Source organism: Pezoporus flaviventris, unplaced genomic scaffold (genome assembly GCF_033815535.1).
Source record: "Pezoporus flaviventris isolate CSIRO_AGI_PZ_B2104156 unplaced genomic scaffold, CSIRO_AGI_Pfla_v1 ptg000047l, whole genome shotgun sequence".
In the NCBI taxonomy this organism is placed as follows: domain Eukaryota; kingdom Metazoa; phylum Chordata; class Aves; order Psittaciformes; family Psittacidae; genus Pezoporus; species Pezoporus flaviventris.
In genome coordinates this window covers 14,481,971-14,503,559 of record NW_026892595.1, presented here as the reverse complement: position 1 = coordinate 14,503,559, position 21,589 = coordinate 14,481,971, and the positions used below count along the sequence as shown (strand labels likewise).

Here is a 21,589-nt window from a genome sequence, read left to right as displayed (position 1 = left end):
CATCTGAGAAAAGACTGCAGCTCACAAAGGTTTCATAGAATCATACAAAAGTTTCGTGTAAGTTCAAAAAATCTCTTTTCTTTTTCCTAACATGAACACCCACCAGGAGCCCAATGATGTATTAGGGACAGAGAAGTATTTGCCACTGACTGTATCTCCCTTTAGTAGAGTAACAGACCTTTTTTGTTCCTTCAGGTCCATCTATGGACAAAAAAGGGTTTCATCCATCTTTTCTACAAGTACAATACAAGAACTACTCTGTCAGTTCCTCCAGTCATCCCAAAGCAATAACTGTACACAGCTTCTCCTTAAAGCATGGCCTTACATTGTGAAGGGATCACATAGGTTTGAGAATTGGACAATTCAACCCTTTCCTGCTTTTTTTTTTTTAATATTCATAAGGTACTAAGTCACTGGAAAATGGCTTCAAATTATTTCTCAGATTTTTGCTCATGTTCTTACACAGGATCGCCTTGCTTAGATCACCTTGATGCTCTCAAGGGCGTAGCACTTGACTATTTTTTCCATTATGAATTTGCACATTTATTTCTCACACATCTTCTGTAGTTTTAGCCTTATCATTTTAAGCTCTGAGAGTCAACTGCCTTCCTTTCCACTCTCTGTGGGTTTTAATTTAAGTGTTATAACACTATTTTTGGTAGCATGTTAGTTGGTGGCTCAGATGAAAATGAATACTGCACTGTTTAACCCCAGACATGTCCACTGCCTTGGTGCCCTTTGCTCCACCTGTAAGACATTCTGAGCCAAGTCATTTGCTTTGCCAATGCCATATGCACCTTGCTGTATTCCACAGTCTTCCTAAGTGATGTCACCTTTTTCAACCCCTGGATCTTTCCAGTGGTTCAAGCATCACATTGGCTTGTGCTTTTTGTAACAGTGCACAAGTGACATGGGCTGTTACGGTCCTAAATATCAAACTCAATCTGATCTCTTCTCTAGGACTCAAGCTCTCAGACATAGTTTCTTCAGCCTTAGCACAGTCACAGATTGTTCTGAATGGAACTACTGTCATTTCTTTTTTCTTTTTTAGAGATCAGCTCTATGTTTTAAGTTCTCTTTTCCCCTTTTAGTATGTTTTCCTACTTTTTCCAGTAAGTCTCCCAAAGGCAAGCTGACGTTAAAAATCTTTTTCATCGGCTTTCTTTCTTTTTACTGGCAGACATTGCTTGCAAATCTAGAGTGCAATGCTATTTAAATCCCTTTCAATTTATTTTCCACACTTCTTTTAAAATCTCAGCACTAGTGGGATTCTCTTATCCCCTTTCTCCTATCTGGACTGTGATGCAGTTCAGTGATCTCTTGATGTTCAAGGCATCTGTCTTGAATTATCTTCCATTCTAAACAGATGTGTAACATGAAGAGCTTTGCATCCTCCCAGGGGGTTACCTCTTAAAAGCTCATTTCTCAATACGTATCCATCGCAGGCTCTGGCTCCGCAGGATCATTGCAGCTGCCAAGAACATCTAGGGAACCTCAGAGAGCAGGTGCTTTCAGCCACCTGAATGCCAAATTCCTTTCAATGTGACATTCTTACTGTCCCTACCAGCAGCTGGAATGGCACAGGAGAGCCCCAGCACAAAAAAAAAAAAAAAGCAACTCCCCTTCCAGGCAAATAGTTGCTACAACATTTTTGGCTTCTGGGATTCTCAGGTTAGTCTTCCAAGAGTGGGCGAAGGCAGCCAAACCTTAGTTCTGGCCGATAGCCAAGGGGCAAGTCAGTGCCAGCATGACAAAAGCAACCACAGCTTCACTTCGGCTGTAAATACAAGGGCTGGGACTTTCCCTGAGACTGACGGGAAGTTCTTTCAACCCACACAGCCAGACAAAGCTTGCAACATCCCCTCATTTCACCCTCCCCTGTGCACTCGCCCTGGCTTCCACTACATAAATGCTGGCCAGGCTGCTGGGGTTTCTGCACTCTGCTCCCAGTGATAGGACCTGTCTGCAGCTCCTGAGGTCTCTTGCTCCAGCACAAGCAGCATCTCACCAGCTGTGAAAGCACTGCCTTGCCTAGGGGGCTGCAGCAGGTTAAGTGCACAGGTGAGTTTCACATAGATGAGACACAAGTTTGTCTCTCCTCTGCAGGTGGGAATGGGGAGCAGAATGGCTAAACTGTCAAGCCAGGGGGAGTTTAGCTGGGCTTGAAATTAAATTTTTAAGTCTCCTGCTAAAATTTTATGTCAGCCTTTCTCCCTGCTAGACAGAAAAATACAAAACCAGGCCATGTCTCCTGGTTTTGTGTTGACATTATACAACATATCAGTCATTAAAAGCTGACATAGGGAAAAATTTGTATCTGTAAAGTTAGGACAAATCAGAACTTCAGATAAGTCAATTGGTATTCAGAGAGCTTACATAGCAGATAACAAGTTTATTTAATCTTCTAGAGGTGCTTGCAATAGTTAAAGAAGTGGAGAAAGCTTCTGCAAGTAAGGATTGGTCAGTGGATTTTAAATGATGAAGCTAGAAAGCAGATATTCTTTCCTAAGCCAGAGCCAAGATTCTGTCTTGAATTTTAGTAGCAAGTGCAGATACTCTGAGGGTGCTTGATTTACCCTAAATCATAAGCTAGAACTAATAACAGTTGGAATTAATGATTCTTTTATGATTCTATGATAAAACATTTTTTTTCCTGTTCAGGCAGCAGACAAATTTTAATCCTTTTTAATATTTTATAAGAAAGTGGCTTCAATGTTGCAAAAAGGAATTAATTTTTCTTAAATATTGTCTTATAACAGCTCCACATTATTAATTCTGAGAGAATCTGCAGCTGTCAGACCTCTTTTTCAGCTTTGATATGGGAAAATTTCGTATCCCCTCTAAATCTGCCACACAAACTGTCATTCAGACTATAAGCCAATTTTTCCAACACGGTTGAGACTTTATAAAATGATGCAATTACTGGAAATTATTTTTTAGATGTGGCCTTCCTGAAGCTCCTAAATTTTTTCTTAGCAATGACTTAGAGTAGCATGAAGTAGTTTTGTAACTACATACCAAAATATTCCAATAGTCATTGAGAAATCAAGCATCCCTGTACTTTCTTTGTCCGTATTAGAATTTTCTCATACAAACATATTAAGTACTTTTCATATTTGTACAGTTTGGGCAGATGGCACTTTTTTTAATTACTTCTCTTAGTTACAGGCAGAAATGATAGCCAGATAAAGGGTTTACTTTGCGGTGACAAACAACTAACAAAGTGCATTGCCTACCTTAGTGCTTTATTTCAGAGCAGGAGCTCACTTGGCAGCTGACTCAGCTGTCTCCCATCATGTACAGTGCCATGTTTCACATCGCAGAGCAGGCAGGTGACATGCAGTCTTGGCTGCTCTTGGGTGAAACAATACAATCCACTGCTAACAGCAGTTAAGCTCACAGGACCAGACCAGAGCTCATCCAAAGCAAAAACCCCAGCGATGTGCCTATCACGGGCACAGGGTGCTCAGCACCACCTTTTCCTCCCCACAAACCCAGTCCTCCAAAAGCACAGACAGCAACTGAGATTTTCAAGGAGAGCAGTTAAAAACTGCATATTTTAAGACCTCCCTCACTGCTTTCTATCTAGTTTTATTACAACCTGTTTATCTGGTAACTTCAAGATTTGAGCCCACCATTTCTCCCATTCTTAGTGCTAGCAGAGTGGAACTGAAACTTTTTAAATATCTTCTGTGGACATTTTATAGATGTTGGCATTTTTACCTCCTTTTTATTCTATTTAGATTTTAATATATATTGACTTTAGCTTTTGAAAGGTGTTTCTAGGGAAGAAAAAGTAGGGACAGTTATTTGAATATCACCTTTAAAGAAGCTTATTGCAGTTCACATGTGTGAGGTTTTGTCCCTGCATGCTCTAGAATAAAAATTGGTGTGTTTTTTCCTCTTTTGACATCATTGTTTAGACCCACATGTTTTCTTCATTTCCAAAATTTCTCCAACGTGTATTCCCCTTAGTGAGAGCACAGCCAATGAAATAGTAAATTCACTTACTTGATGTTGTGGACAGGGCTGTGAGAAATGAGTGTGCTCTCAAATGTCCCCATGAAGCATTTTCTGGGCTGCTGATGACTAGGCTCTCTCGTGTCTGCTGCTGCAGTTTGGGCAGGGTGCTCCAGCGGGGCTGTGGCAGGCAGTGGGTGGCAGCCTGGGTGAGTGCTGGTTATATCCATGATTCTTGGAAACAGACGAGGAGAGGGAATAGCTGCCAGCAAAAGCATTAACTAGAGGTTGACAAAGCTGCCTCCCAGCCTCATAGTGAATAGTGAATACAACCCTGAGGCACAATGGCAAAAGTGATTTTCTTTACTAAACTGTTGAGGTGACCCTTTCCTGGGGGTATTACTGGAGGAATGCTCTGACTTTGGTGGTGGAGGCACAGTTTCAGGCACAGTTTCAGGCTACATGGCTCAGGACTGTTCTTCTCATGCTTGGCTGAGCTGCATTGCGTGTCACACTGGCAAAGTGCCACAGATCACCCTGGTTCAGCAACAAGGCTGGGTCTAAAGCTCCACTGGGAGATGCAGATCCCATGACTTGCTTAAGAAAACATGAGGTTAAGATTAAATCAGGAGTGAGGACAGGTTCTCAGCTCTGCATGATTTCCCTCCATGTGCTTTTCCCAAGCAGAGCAGCCTCAGCAGGACAAATCTGAATGTGTAGAAAAACCATTTCCATAGCCAGCATGATATTCCATAAAAATGAGAATATTAATAAATTTCATTTGACTTCTACAACCTGAACAGCACCAGAGCTTCATATAACTTGGCACTTCAAAGGTGCTTAATTATAATAATACCTGCTTGATCAATGGAGGAAGCAGCTCAGCCATCCACCTCAGACAAGTTACAGGACCTGAGGACTGGGATCAAAGGGTTTTACTGCTGCCTGTCATCAATCCATTAGTGATACCAACTATGTGAGCAAGTTTCTGTAGGCCTCTAGATAAATAGGCCTTAAGTGCTCTGAAATTTAGTGAAGTTAATTGCCAAAGAACAAAACACTTTCTGGCATCGTTAGAGCACAGGAATTTTGACAAAGGATTTCTCTGGGTGGTCCTATGCTATAAGGACTGTGAGATCAAGAAATATGTAAAAAGATATGAGTATTCACAACAAGTGGGTAATTATGCAATAATCGCAATAGCATAAAATGGTAACGCAATAAAGACAATAGGTTTATTCAGAAAATCCAGTTCCTCATTTTGTATTGCGTTTCCTTGCTGGAGCCGCAAGAGAGGGTCACCCTGCAGGAGACAATTATTTTGTCCAATTAGGCAATTACAAAAGCAGCATGACACTTTGTTTTGTACCTCCTGGCATTCTCTTCTTTCCTCTTCAGCTAAGTTTAGTAAGAACACAAAAGCTTTTGATTTGTCTCTGTTCCATATCACGTCCCAGATACCATTTCCTTCTTTCCAATTGCATAGATAGGGCCTGTCATACCCCTTTCTTGCCTATTGCATGGTCTTGACATGCAGAACAAAAAGTGTAACTCATGTCTTGACCCCCCATATTTCACAGGGGCAGGAACAAGAGATACTCACAGGCCTTGCCTAAGACCCAGGGGAAAGCAGAAGGCAGAAACCAGGGTGACCTCTCTGAAGGTGGCAGGCTCTGCATAAGAGGGCTCAGGCAGCAGAGATTTGTAAGAGGTCTTGTGTAAAGTTTCCTATGCCTCTGCATGGTGGACCATAGTACAGGATAATGCTGGCTGCCCCGTGCTGCACTGTGAGCAATTTGGTGGCAGTGCTGTGCTCCAAGAGCTGTAGCTCACAGGCAGTACTCTGGCAGAGAGGTTTCCTTTGTACCAGCGCCTGGGCTAGGAGCCGAGGCAGTAACCCACTGCTGGGCACACTCATCTTGCTTGCCAGGCTAGGGATTACCATTACAATGCTCAGTTCGGGCATCTGAAAAATCTGAGATGAACCAAAAAGGAGCTCTGTCAAGAAAAAAAAACTAGGTTTTTCCATTTCTCAGTATAGGATGCTACCCTGAAATTACTGGCTCAGTAATAAGGAGAATTTCTTCCATCTTGAGAAAAAACTATTTTTTTTAAATTGCCTGATAACAATTCTTTCTTGCTGAAAAATGCAACAGCATTTAAAATTGTCTCTTTTTCTTTTTTTCTTTTTTTTTTTTTGTGAGGAGCATGATTTCTTTATTTATTAAATTATCAGCATTCATTTTGTCCTGAAGGCAGGCATGTCTCTGCAGGTGCCACTCAAATGCAGTCAAGTAGGAGAGGAAAATGTTCAAGTCTGTGTAAAAGAAAGAAAGGAAACCAAAAGAAAGAAAGGAAACCAAAAGAAGCAAGTAGACATTTAATGTACCTTACATTAAGTGAATAAGGGAGCTGATAAAGTTATCCACTGTTAAATCACATCTTTAAACACATTTTTGTGTTTAGGCTTGTGTAACCAAGAACACAGAGTAAAATCTGTAAAATCTGCTTGGCCCCATTCCAGACATGTTGCAAATCCACATATATTTGTTCTGGCAAGAAACCTTCATATTCATGCTTGTTTTTCTTAAATCTCTCATCATACTTTCCCTCTCACTTTTCAGATTTCTAAGAGCTTAACACAGCCAAGAATATTGTCACTGCACTGCAGCAGACACATCACCTTTGATTTTATCACAGGTGTTAAGAAGCAACTGGGCTTCATTTTCTTCCCATTTGTGCCAGCCTAGTCCAAAAGCAAGCTAACTGAGAATCAACAATTCCATTAGTGTAAATGGGAAAACAGACTCCTAGAGCTCATAATAAATATGTGGCTTTGAACTCTCACATTTCTTAGTACTCTGAAGGGCTGATTTTGGTTTTTTGCTAGTGTAATGCCAGCTAATTCCAGTCTCCATATATCCTACTGGTGGGCTCTCAGTAAAGGCATCCCAAATAGCATGCCCTACCTCATCCTCTGTGCCCTTCAATAGACACAATGATACAGGGTTACAACTGAAGAGCCATTTCTCACTTGTTTGCTTCTGTTTTGGTGGTAGATAGGCATGTGTGTGTGTGTACATCACGAACTTTTTAGGGTGTCCATTACCTTAGCCTGATTTCTGTAGGAAGTGAGACTCCTCTGATCATGTGGAGGTACATGAGTGCATGTATGTTTATATATGTTCCTTAATCATTTTTTTAGTGATGATCTCAAACAAATTTAGTAGGAAGAGAGAGGGCTCCATTTTCCTTCTTTTGCATGAAAAAATGCAGCTGACGACCCCACAGAAGAGTCCTGAAAAATGAAGGATTATACTGTGACTATATATATTTAAAAGACATAAAAATCCATGAGAAGAAATGTTATAGAAGTTGTCTACTGTGATTGGAAAGAAGCTTCAATCAGCACTTGTAATCAGCCAAGAAACACAAACCCATACGAAGCCAGGCTTTCATCATTTCTAGTGTTATTTTTCTGTGAGACAGAGCTATTTGTTAATGTCTCTAAATGGCAGATAAAAGATGCTCAAAAAAATAGCTTCACAGTGAGGGAGAATCAGCAGGAATCCAGGAGGTGCTTCTCCACATGGGGGATCTGAAAACATGTTTTTCAAGGTCCCGGGACATCTCCTGGCTCTCCTGGGGCCAGTCCAGTGCCCCTGTGCTGTAGGCAGGTCTGTCGCTCCTTCTCACCCTTGCTCACCTTCAAGAGTTTTATGACATATTTTCATTTTCCTTGCAGTTGACCAGGCTGGGTTAAAACTTAATACCTACTACCTCAGAGCAGTACAACAGCCCTGAGAAGACTGTGGAAATTACTCAAGTTATAGCTGGGTCTTATGTGTTTATGGGAGCAGCTGGAGGTGGTGAGGTTTCCAGCCCTCTCAGTACTTTTCTATGATTTAGACAACATTAAGCACATCTATTTAGCCCTATACTTCATCTGTTTGAAGAGCCTCCAGGCAGCTTTAGTGTTCTCCTGATAAAAAGTGAAGATGTGGGAAATGCAATGTCCTCTGTAGGAGGATTTATTGTCTCAAACAATTATTTTTTATCAGCTTTGTCAAAACTCAGAGCCCAGGATTTTCTGCTGAGAAGAACAGCAGATATTCATTTGCTTGAAAGAAAATTCATGAATAATTTGTTGCAATACACTTGTTAGGAGCTATTCTGCTATTTCCTTTATGTTTTTAAGTACTGGATTAATCGTGGGAGAGTAGTTTAGCTACATGCCTTTCAGTTTTAGGTGTATCAAGCAACGGAAAATGCAGTTTATAATTTAGGGCAGATTTGGTTCTAAAAGTGTCAGTTTATAAGAAACAGCATTTGTTACAGAGTGCATTCTTTCTCTGTGGGAATAGTAAAATGAAATTTTAAGTAAATAAGATTGCCTCAGAGTAGTGTATGTGTCTTTCTGAGGAGACTTTTTAAATCACATTTCACCTATTTTCCAAGCTACTTCCAGGATTACTGAACATTATGCATGTGGGAAATACTTCATAAAAATACTTCCAAAGCTGCAGTACTATATGTGCAAGAAATTAAGTATTAATCATTCTCTTTTTCTGCTATATTTAATAGGGCGCTATATGTAATTTTAGCTTATTAGGACACTTTCTTCTAATACACAGCTTTTGATCATAGATGACAAGACAAAGCAGGATTCTCATTTACAAAAAAAAGAAATAAAAACATCTGGGGATGACTTCTACTTGCTAGTACATGCAATAAACACCTAGGACAATTGTGAGAATTAAGTCTATTCCTGAACAAAGCTCTTTAACTCTGGAGAACTTGACAGCATGAGAAACTAAAAATCACCATTGAAAAAAGTACAATTCCAAACAAAAAATATTTATTTATTTATTTATTTATTTATTTATGTCGTTAAAGCTCACCATGCCCATCTGCAGGTATCCAGGGATTTGAAAGAAACAATGTAAAAAGAGAATGTAAAAAAGGAAAGGCAAAGGGATGGGAAAAGGAAAAAGGAAAAGGGGAAAGGGAAAATGGAAAAGGGGAAAGGGAGAGGGAAAGGGAAAAAAGGCAAAGAGAAAAGGAAAGGGAAAAAGGAAGAGGGAGAGGGAAAGAGAAAAGGAAAGGGAAAGGTCATTTCCACTGTCTTTGACACTTTTGGTTGTAGGCACTGTTCTTTCTGCCACCATCATTAGTACATGTCATTAGCACGGTGTCAAAGCACCATGGTTACCACAAGGGCAGCCCACCCATGATTGAGAAGGATGATATTTCAGGTAGGGAAGGATCAGGTGCACATAGAGTCATTCAGGAAGCAAACCTGATTAAACCTCTTTAGTCTGTTCAAAGCGGTATGGGGAAGGTCTGCAGGACACCTCTGAAGTGTTTATTTTCACCAGTTCCACCATAAATGCCAATTCAAGATCAGCTCACAGTTGCCCAGCAGGATTAAGATGTGTAATCATGTCAAGTCCAACAGCATGTTGGAGTTTCAATCTGTGGTGGTGAGAATATGTTTTCAAAGTGTTTGGTACAAAACATGCTTTGAATCTGTGTTGGTGAAATGAGTGAAATGAGTTGCAATGTGCTCAGACCCATGTTCAAACTATGTAAACAAGGTCTTGAACCCACGTAAGGAACTGTACATTTTACAGGTGCTTCCTGACCAGAGAGATACAGAGCTTTGGCTGGAAAAGACCTTTCACAGAGGCTTAAGGACTTGAATATGTGGATGCTGTGTGAGAAATGCTAATCTTTGCTGTAATGATAATGAGAGGTTTGGAAAAAAGAAAAAAAAACAACCAGAATCAGACAAATCCTTTGTGTTAAAAGAAAAGTGGAGTTAAGGTGAGATGTAAGATGTCATGTCAGCAGCTTAAAATGAGATCTACAGGAGGGCATGGTCTGAACGCAAACCACTTATCCCAGATGTCCTATTTTCACTACTGTACCACCAGGGTTAAACACCAAAAGTCAGTGAACACACAAAACATCCTGCTGTTACTTACAAGGAAATAGCAGTCAAAATATTTAATTTACATTGAAAGAAGGCCTTTGATACTTCACTTTTTAAAGGTACTCTCCCTTAATCTTTATGACTGATCACCTTTGGGATTATAATTTTTACAATCAATCATCTTAAAAAAAAAAGATATATGGATCAGTGTTATAAATCTTGAGACTAGTTCCTATAGTAGGTAACACCATAACCTACCTGGATCAGAGCTGTGTTGCCCATTAACTCTCTCCTTACTCATAAACCTTTATTTTATGTGGCTGTGGAACAAACTCCTGTCAATGATCTGACCATTTATCTTCTCATAGTCCTTCTATCCCGCTTCATCTTCTAAGCTTTTGCTCTGAATCAAAAGATAAAAGAACATAGACTCTAGAAATTTTTGGAAAACAATAAGACAGGAAAAGCTGTCATAGCTGGGAGCCATCACAGGCCACCAGATGAGATCAAGTCCTCAAAAACTGGTTTGTCCACCTAGCAGAATAATAAGCAGAGTATATTAGATTCTAAAGGTGGGAAGGTGATATTCCATAAGAAGTACAATTTGATAAGAAAATTAGGTCAGAAGATTTGGCAGCTGCTTAAAGAAACTGTTAAAAGCAGAGACACAAAGAGTGCTATGCAGAGCGAGGACTGCAGTAAGGCAGCTATGTGGCTGGAGCTGTGAGTTCTTCAGAAACAAAGAACTGAAAATCAAACAACATATATAAATCAAAGCCTATGGACAAGCATGGGAGAATAGTACTAATATGTTGATAAGATTTGAAAAGACACAGCACAACAAGAAATGTAATTAGTAAGGTACATCTAGTATAACGAGAGGATTCCTGTAAAAATATAAACTGTTAAAGGAAAATCAAGGAGAGAACTGATCCACCACTCAATTGAGAGAAAGCCATTGACTAATGATCCCAAGAAAGACAACTCTGTAATGTGTATTTTGCCCTTTCTTCACTGGAAGGGTCAACCATGACAAAAGGGGTTTACATCAGTAGCAAAGAGCTGAAAATTCCCACTAGGTGACAGAAGAAAGAGATGGGGCCATGCTCAGGTGAGTTAAATGACCTGAGATCAGCAAGGGCAATGGAATTTACTTCATTTTGTTCAGGGCATAACTGAAGCATTTCCAGAGCCATTAATAACTATCTTTAAGAACTGTGTGGAAGAGGTAAAGTTTTGAAAGACTGGAAATGCAAGAACAACAGCTATCTTGAAAAGTAAAAGAAAGAGGAGGTGCAGAATTATGGCCCAATCCATTTAATACAATTCTCAAACAGAGGAAGCAAATAGAAGAAAGAAATGGGTTATAGGCAAATGGATTAATCAAGAACAAATCATTCCAAACCAACCTCATTTCCTTTTATGACAGGATAACAGGCCTTGTGAATCACAGATGCTATGCAATTTGACATGAGTGAAGTTTGTAGTATGGTAAATGTTAGAGAAGATTTTCAAAAGTAATAGGAAAATGCAGCCTAAATTAAGGTAAGGTTCTGCAGAACTAGCAAAAGAAACATTTTCAATCTTTCAGTTAATCGTTGTCAAAATGGAAGACTACATTTATTGCAGATATACAGGGGGTCTCTCCTGGCAAAAATCCTGTTTCAGAATTTTGTTAAATGGCATAGACGCTAGAATAGACACTATGCTTATGAAAGCTGACAATCTGACAAAGTTGAAAAGGGCTGCAAGCACATTAGAGGACAGGCTTAGAAATCAAAATTGTCTGACAGATTGAAGCTACAGTTTGAAAAACTATGGTGCTATTCAACAGGGACAAGTGCATGAGACATTTCTGAGTCAGAAAGAAATAGAGAAATTGAGGGAGGAGCAAGTGCGTGGGAGCAGTCCAATTAAAAGATTGGGAGTAACAAGATGCATTTACTCTAATATTTCAGTTCTGATCAGATATAGAAGCAGATCACTACTTTTCAAGCTTTGCTTTACACCACACAAACCTCTTGGAGCATATGGGACTAGATTCTTACCATGAAAGATGTGCCAGAAGACATGCTTTATTTGCATCCCAATGCACTGCAGCTGCTAGTGGGCATTCAGGCTGTGGTACTAGAACAAAGTTAGCTCAAGGTGGAAATATCGGATACATGAGAAAAGTGAACATCATATGCTCAGCATCAGCTATTCCACTCCACATTTTGGTTCCTGTTGCTACACACTACTTGTTAAAATACTCATAGCTTTAATGCATCACAAACTGACTATGAATCAGCTGTTGTGAATAAGGCAAATGTGACAGCAGGATGATGTGTTGCCTGTGAGGCAAATGAAGCAATCCTTTTCTAACTGGTAAGATCTCAGCAAGAGTATTGTATTCAGTTTTAGACCCAACTTTAACAGTTGGAGCAGTTTAGCCTAGAAAGATCAGAAGAAAGGCATAAGAAATATCTCTAATCTCAGAAGCATGAGTAGCAGGCAAAGATCTGGGGTTGTTTCCTTTAGAGAAGAAAAGGGTGAAATAGGAATCCCTTTCCTGTCTGACAAAAGCTGCTGCAAAGAGAAGGGGAGCAAATTGACACCTATGAGCACAGTGGAGGACGAAATGCAGATTACATGTAGGAAAATCTGCCTAATCATATAGTTGAGAAAGCAGTAAGCAAGGAAGACTTCAGCATCCACAACATAGGAAGGCTTTACAAACAGGTTAGACAAGCGTCCATCACACACCATTTAAATAAATTTCTTCCTGCCTTAGGGAGGGAGATGGACTAGATTATCTCTTGAGATCACTACCAGAGTTATTTGGTTTCCTTCTTTTTTAAATGTAAATAATAAAATTGCTCTTTCCAGCTCCTTTCATCTTGTATCTCTACCTTTGGAATCATTCCACTGACCTCTCATCTGCCATTCCATGTCATACCTTTCTTATCATGCCATTATCCACCACAGCCTATGTCCCAGTTCCGTCTCTGCCTTTCTGCTTTTGGCACTGTACTTCACCTGTGGCATTGCTTCTGATAGGAAATTCTTCCTTTTTCCCCTATACAATGCAATGATGTGCCTGACTTCATTCAAATTCCTACATACCAAAGTATTTACATGTAACTGCTGAATCGTACCTTTATTCAGTTCCCCTATGCAGTTTATGTAGTGGATAAAACCAACAGTTTTGCAGTTAGCTTTTTATTTTCAGTGCCTCTTTTTATCGTTACTGACCAAGTAAACTCAGAAATTACCACCATTTTCCTTAAAATAGGATAATTCAGCAACAATGCAGAAGAGAAAAAACACAGTTAATCATTACAGAAGCTTAAATGGATTATCTTTCAAATGACAAAAGGCATCACTGGTGCTCTAATGTTAGGGGTCTGGATATAAGCAAAAATACAATGCATGGAAACAAATCTCTATGGCTTTTCCTCAGAAAGTGTATTGCTACATATACAAAAGAACAAATAATAGTTACAACATGTTTCTTTCCTGCCATTTCTGTTTTCCTCTAGCGCTTTGGGAGTGCTCAGCATAACCCATAGGCACAGAGCAGACTCCCACTGCCATCAGCTGTTTGGGCTGAGCTCCCAGACACCAGGGTGGCCCTGTGGCCTTTGCAATGTACTTCTGCTTTCCATTTCTCACACGGATGTAGGATGATAAAACACCTTGTCTTATGGAAAATTGCTATGCTCTCGAATTGCCATTATCACGCTCATGGTCTCTGCAAGGCCATTTTCCTTGTTCTGACTTTATACCCACCCAGCTGCCATCACAGGCTGCATTTTCTTCAAATTCACACAGCAAAGCCAGAATTTATCTATGCATTGTCTATGTGCTCATAACCTACTACCTGAAGTAACCTCCAGAAGTTCACTACAAAGCCTGCAACCTCCCATTAGTTTGACATCAGCCAACTGGCACAAAGGCATGCTGGAAGAAGGAAAAAAGGATTCAGTGGAGAAAACTAAGTTAATTTCTGTCTTTGTTGGAAGGAGATGTGGTCCAGAAGGTCTGGGATTTAAAAGCAAACTTGCCTTGTCTTACATGTGATTAAGTAGCAGATGCACTGTTGAACTGATGTCAGTTTTATAATATATTTAATTTGTTCAAAGATTCATTGGTGACCACTTTAATATATGAAGTGTACCATCGTATCATAACATGGGCATCCCTATGAAGTAATTCTTTAAAAGAGAAGGTAAATTCAGCTTCATTTAGGCAAAGTTAAAAAGTGGCATTCAACTAAATTAGACCTCCAGTATTAAAGGCAGTTTCAACTCTCTTTCGTTTTCTATGAAATAATATCCACTGCCTTGTACAAGTCCTTTTACATCTTAGTGCTCCAAGAAATTGTATTTTGAAAAAAAAAAAGAATGTTCCTTACATTAATATTTCTTTTCATCTCCCTCTTTTTCTCTTTTCTGGCAAGATGACTTCAGTGCTCACTAGTAAATGAGATGTTCAGTATCAGTGAGAAACAGAAGCGCTTTTATAGACTTATTTCTTGCTGTTGGATTCATGTCTATATTAAATACTTTCATGAGCTCAAACAAAACATAACATTAATTGATCTACTAAATATATTACCTGGCAACATCCATTTTGAGTTTTGGAGGTTTTGCAGTCTTACTTTGGAGAGGAGAATGATCTGCATAGCTCACTCAACAATAACTTAATGATTTTTTGAGGGCAAACAGAGACATTTTCAACTGGACAATCCCATGTTACAAATAAATTTCATTTTTCCTTTTAGACAGGAGCCTACTTTGTTAAAAAGAAAAATTACAAAAGGAAGGTTGGGTCTTACTAGGTACTGAGTTGGACCATTCATTAATATTACATATGCAACTCTTCTTTTTGAAATACAGACTATCCCATAAAAGGAATTTAATCACTTCAGTCGTATCAGAGCCTCATAGGATATTAATAAAGCCCTCAGGGAATGATTTTTAAATATGTCAAAGTACTTTGCATTTGTATGCATGTGTCAGAGCACACAAATATGCAGGAGACATTCAGATGTGCTCTTTTGAGGCTCTGTTTTCATGCTCAGCGTGTTACTTGACAAAGTACACAGAGTCCAGCTGGGTAGCTGGGCCTGCATTTCAGGAGATCTGGGGTTGACACACTGCTGCCCTGCAAAGCCTCCCATGGGACCTGCTCGAGCCACACAGGCTATGAGCACACAGATCCTCATGCCCTTCTCTGCCTGAGCCGATGCCTTTGCCTACTGATCAGAAACAAACTCTGTTGGCAGCTGTCTAAATCCCAGGGCTCCCACAGCTCACTGCAAGAACAGTGCTAAGCAGACACTGATGCCAACTGAGGGCTAGGCTAGCTGTATACAGAGCTTGTTCAAGCCAAAATCTTCACATATGAGTCTCAGGATAAGCATTTCTCTGCCTATCTTGGTAGTGAAGCTAACACCTGACAACACAGGCCAAAAAGATGTGTGCATCCTTGACTTATGGTCCTTAACTCTAGGTCACAGAAATGTAGTGTAGGCAAAGTTCAGGCTTGATTATTTTAGTAACCAAGCAAATGCAAGTTTTTGTCCAAACAATTTAAAATTGTGCCAGGTTTTTAAAAAGCAAAAACTGTTCTGGCTAGAGAAAAACATGGAAGAAAATTAAGAACATCGTCCCAGTATTTTCAGATGGCACTTTGAATGGTGCTTCTCAGAATAATGCAAGCAAAGTGTTAATAATCAGCAGTAGCAAAGCCATTAGCTAACTAATAATAGCGAACTACTTATTTCATGCATTTTTTTCCCGAAAATTGAGAAATCACTTATTCCTACAGCTTTAATTAAGACACTTACCTGTGATGCAGTGAGTCTTGAATCAGAGCTCCTGCTGAATGGCTGCTTTCAGTACTAAACCGCTGGCCAGGCCAACAGAAGGGGATCTCAAGATCTGCTGGAGGTTTGTCTCGTGGCCTAAGGTTTCCAGTCTGAGTTCACCTTTTGTAAAGTGAGGACCACAGCATGTGGACCTGCTGCAAGACTTTTGGAGCAGACCTTTTTGATTCTGTACTTGTATCATGGGTCTCACTCTGCAAGTACAGAGCATACGTACTGCTATGGCATAGATAATACATTAAAGACTTCGAAGCTTCCAGGTACAGTGATAAAGGAGGATAGATAAAAACCTCAAACGGAATTTTATTGAGTAATATATAAATATCAAAAATCTATGTTCAACATGAAATGTTCCAATTCCACTAAATGCTTCAGAAGACATTCTTCAGGAAATTGAAGAACAATAATAAAATAAACTAGCACTGACTAGTCATATTAAGGAAATACTGAAGACAACAGAAAGGTTTATAGTTAACTTTTATAATATCCCCTATTCAAGTATTTTATAAAAGGCCTTCCACATTCTAATCCAATTAGAAACACACTCCTCTACAATGCTTCTATATAGCATAAGCAGAAATCACTCTAAAACATGAGCAACCCTTGCTGTTTGTGCTCCTGTATCTTTTTCCTCTTTCTTTCCCTTTGAGAGAGGAAAACTGCAACAGTTCAGCTCGATATTAAAATCCATAAACTGAATGGAAAAGAAGATGCTGTAAAAGACGGAGAGGTAAATAATCAGAACTGTTTTTTAAAAACTGTACAGAACTCTTCTGAGATTGTCTGTTTCAAAGAGTGTGCAGGAAGCATATTAAGAGGCAAACAAACTTTCAGGTATCTATTTTGTATCACCAGAATGGATGCTAAACTTTCATTGCCAAGAGACTGATGTTTTGCTTTATTTGTTCCTATTACTTTTTTTTTTTTTTTTTTAACAGATGAATAAGAATTCTTCCAACATAATGGCTTTGGCTCCTAACACCTCTAACAAAAGAGAGACAGTGTGCATATTTGGAACTGGAGATTTTGGAAGAGCACTGGGGCATAAAATGATTCAATCTGGCTATCCTGTTGTGTTTGGAAGCCGGAGCACACAGACATCCAGCCTGATTCCCAAGGGTGCAGAGGTGTTGAGCCATGCAGAGGCAGCACAGAAAGCTGCTATCATCATTATAGCAATCCAGAGGCAACATTACAACTTCCTTACACCACTAACAGAAATCCTCCATGGAAAAGTCCTGGTGGACGTAAGCAACAACTTAAAAATAAACGAGCATCCTGAATCCAATGCAGAGTACCTTGCTCAGCTGGTGCCTGGAGCTAAGGTTGTGAAAGCCTTTAACACTGTGTCAGCCTGGGCCTTGCAGTCAGGCACACTGGATGCAAGCCGGCAGGTAAGTCTGAGCAACCAGGGTTTCCTATGCCATAGAGTTAAGTATTATATAGCTTCTTCACAGCTAGACAAAACACACATAGGATATACAAATCAGACAGGATTGAGATGGTATTTTTACTATAATCAACCATTTAAAAATAAATGTAAGCTTAAATTTACTTTTCGCTTGTAATACAGCATGACAAGGAATATCAATAGCTTGCCTCTGAACTCAGGAAGGTGTTTGGAGACACTAGAGAAGCAAGGAAAGAAAGCAGAGCTACAAAGAGAGACAGCAAATCAGGAGGAAATGAGGGTTACATCATTTGTTCACCGGGATTGTAAAGTTAAACAGAAAGGAGGCAGGAGGAATATATGAAAGCAAAAATAGAACTAGGAGAGAAAAAACAGGGAGGCAAGGGATATAATGCAGCAATAGAATGTATATGACCAACAGAAGTGAGCTGGAAGGTGAATAAATTCAGAAAGTTTTTTAAATGAGAATTCATCACCACAGAAGTTTACCACAACAACAGCGTGTGCTTTTTACCAGCTCCCTAACCACAAGCCAGCGGGCACAGAGCTGGTCATAGAAAGCAATACAGCAGCATACCTGAAGGCAAACCATTTATTATTACCCTGTTTTCTGGCACTGCGAGGAACAGTGCTCTTTTACAGCAAACAGAATCAGACAGCTACTCAACCATTGCTAGCTCCACTTTCTGCTGTCAGAAAAATGGTTTTGGCTAAATTACAAACCCAAGGGCTTCCAATCCTCAGGTCTACAAGACTTCATCATACCAGTGACAGCAGAAACTGCCCCCTTTCTAAAGTTCCAAAAGAGTACTGTCTTGCACACACACAGAAAAGATTATTTGTTCACTATTTTGCTAGACTTGAAGAGAAATAATATTTACTTTTTTGATAAGACAATCATGTTTTAAAATTCTCTGTCCCCAGTTCCCTGGAGGACTTTTGGACCACTGCAGCAGCAATTGAAAATTTTGTTCCTATTCATTCCTATTGAAAGTTTTGCTCCTATTTACTCCTGTGAAATCCTGTGCTTACAAACTGCTTGCAGGTCTTCAGAAGAGTATGTCAAGTCTTCTAGGTAAAGACTTGTACTAAGTGTGTTACCCATTGTCCTTTTCAGATGCAAAATTTTGCCACTTTAAACAATCTTAAAGTTTCATATTCCTTGTTTTTGGACTTGTTGGCCAAGAAAGTATCTATATGCTACTTTTTGCCTATATAAATCAGAGCCAACAGGGAACAAAACAAGTACTTAAGAAGCTTGTGCTCATGATCCATATCTAGGCAAGATGACAATGGAGAATGTCATTAAGGTCTGTCTAAATAAAGCTTCTGTTTGGTTTTGGCTGCAGGTATTTGTCTGTGGAGATGACATGGAAGCTAAGCAAATGGTGATGAATATTGTTCGTGCACTGGGTCTCACTCCATTAGACCAGGGATCCCTCTTGGCTGCTCAGGAAATAGAAAATTACCCTCTGCGGCTCTTTCCAATGTGGAAGTTTCCCATACTTTTGTCCTTTGGCCTAGCTGCATTCTTCTTCTTCTACTGTTTGATTCGCAATGTGATTTATCCTTATGTTTATGAAAATGAAGACTTTTCATTCTTTATTGCAATTTCCATTCCAAATCGGATCTGCCCGATATTGGCACTCATCCTTCTAGCCTTGGTTTATCTTCCTGGTGTACTGGCTGCAATTATTCAGTTATACAGAGGTACGAAATACCACCGTTTCCCAGACTGGCTGGACAAATGGATGCTGTCCAGGAAACAACTTGGACTAGTAGCCTTGGCATTTGCTTCCCTGCATGTTTTGTACACTCTTGTTATCCCAATCCGCTACTTTGTAAGATGGAGAATGAGCAGTCGAATCATCTCCCAGGTAACGTTTGTTCCTTACCCTATGTCTTCATTTTTTTACAGCCTTGTTACAAATACTATCTTTCTATCTTGAGCATCAGAAGTTCATGTGGACAATCCAGTATTCTTTACAATAGGTTTATTTTCCTAGTTTCTGTGTTCCTTTTAACCCCTGATATATCCAATGTTTGTTGATATTATGAGGATTTGAGGGGATTTCTGGCTTCAGTCCTCCTCCTAAACAGTCTACATATGAATAACATAAGTGGGGGAAATGTAAGCATTAAGAGTAATTTAAAGAAACACACTTCCCCATTTCTCGATATACCTTTAATAATGGCTCATATTTTGTCTCTGAAAATGTCACATATTTTGACTTTCTGATTTTATATAACAACAGAGGATTATACAGCAGTCCTCAAAAGCAGGCCTACAGAAGTATAAAACACACACCACAATTACAGGTACATGGAACGGGTATGTAATATAATGCCCCTTTTGCTTTTTGAGAAGGCATTCAAAATAAATATCTGATGATTTTCAGGGAGTTAATATATAAGATTTATTTCCTAGTTAATTCAAAGGATATTTTTTTCTGCATAGTGATCCTAAAACTGCTGTTACTAAGATATACCTGCTCTTCTTTTCTTCAGGTCCTGAACAATAAAACAGAATCACTCGACACCACTAATGCCTGGCTTAGTGACTCCTACGTGGCTTTGGGGATTTTAGGATTTTTTTTGTTTGTTCTTCTGGGAATAACTTCCTTGCCTTCAGTTAGCAACAATGTCAACTGGAGAGAATTTCGATTTGTACAGGTAAGAAAAAGACTTATTCTAAAAACACGTTCTTCCCTATTCAACTATGACCACAGGCAGGTTTACTAGAGACCTAACGCTTTCCTCCATTAGTATCTCCAAATGCCACGTGTGCGCTATCCACCACCACACAGTGGGAAAAAAATCTGCACAGCTATACAGCTCACCTGTAAGGAACCACAGCTGCTCTGACAGCTGCTTATGGTACAACTGGGATTACTGCATTAACAATAGAAAATTGGGAAGACGTGAGCTCCTAAATGACAAACAGAAAGCTGACATAGTGGAATTATCAAATTCCACAATTATACTAAGTCACAAAATATGTGACTTTTATTGGTTTAATTTTGTTGGTTCATAAGATAATTCAGATAAAATGGGTCTGAAAAATTACTTTATAAGTCAGATCCTCTCAATGCCAAGCAGTTTCTGCAGACTTTAAAAACTGATGTGCCTATAAACAGGCTGCCCTTGATAACACTATAATCTCAGCCCCCCGTTTGGAGGAAGCTTGGTGCAAGCTGCCATGCCTCTGCAGGAGCTGGGCTGGCAGGGGAAGGGAGGCAAGGGAAAGGGAAATTACTACCAATAAATGTTTTATCAAGGCCAGAAACTTGCACAGTATGGTGTTTCTGGATGGATTAGCACTAGAGCATATAAAAGCTTGGATCTCTCCACTGAATTGCAGTGTTTTCTCCGTATTTTCACAAATATGACATCCACCAGGCAGGATGTATGAGGTAGCAAAAATTATCAGGATTGTTGCTGCAGAAAAAAAAAAACAAAGAAATGTGTTTCACCTAAATCCATTTGAATGAATCATTATTAAAAAAAAGTAAGGGTCTTTATATTATATAAAACAGTTTCATGTCAGCAGTCCCCAATTAGTCCCAAAGCTCACATATTTCACAAAGCTTACTGTGTCCTGTAAATTGCATTTGTTCTGGATTAATTCACTTTTTTAACCTCCACTTCTTTCTTTTTTCCTTTGTTCTCTTCTAGTCCAAACTGGGATATCTGACACTGATTTTGTGCACTGCACACACACTGGTTTATGGTGGAAAACGGTTCCTGAGCCCATCATCGTACAGATGGTATCTTCCAAATGCCTATATGCTCTCCCTCATTATTCCATGCATGGTGCTGGTTGTCAAATTTGTGCTGATATTTCCTTGTCTAGACAAACCTCTCACGCGAATTCGACAGGGCTGGGAGAGGAATCCCCAGTACTCAGAACAGTCACATTACATTATCAACAAGTCTGCTGTATAATTAGACTAACTTACTTTATAAAAAAGAAGAAAAAATATTATGAAGGCATATCAAAATGAAATCATGAGCCTCCTTTATCTAGAGAGTGAGAGAAAAAGTTAAAAACTTGGCCAGGACCTGTTTAAAATAAAGCCACCCAATGGCAAGCTTAAACTACACATCAGATGAGGCCATCGAGTTCCTGCACCCCAAACATGCTTTCACACATGTGCAGGCCCTCTCTTTTGCTCAGTATACTGTCCCTTGTCTATTCACCCTCACTCCTAAGAGCATAAGTGGTGCTCCTTGTACCTCCCCTGCTGTTCCAAAGCTCCTCGAGGGCTGAGTAGAACTGGAACAACCTTTGGTGTTTAATGGCATCTTCCCTGTTCTGCCCATTGCAACTCAGGTCTACATGCACCTACACATATCCACACACACATGTGCATAAACACGCACCCTGCTTCCACCCCCAGAAGACACTAGC

At 39.6% G+C, this 21,589-nt stretch overlaps 1 protein-coding gene across 1 annotated transcript; it reads left to right on the top strand.

Moving 5' to 3' along the window:
• Positions 1-1,933: 1,933 nt before the first annotated feature.
• STEAP4 (STEAP4 metalloreductase) lies at positions 1,934-21,263 on the top strand. Its single transcript, XM_061468418.1, has 5 exons — positions 1,934-2,061; positions 16,706-17,161; positions 18,528-19,055; positions 19,687-19,851; positions 20,854-21,263. Exons 2-5 carry the CDS (start codon positions 16,706-16,708, stop codon positions 21,121-21,123), a joined length of 1,419 nt encoding a protein of 472 aa, XP_061324402.1. The 5' UTR covers positions 1,934-2,061; the 3' UTR covers positions 21,124-21,263.
• Positions 21,264-21,589: the final 326 nt, after the last annotated feature.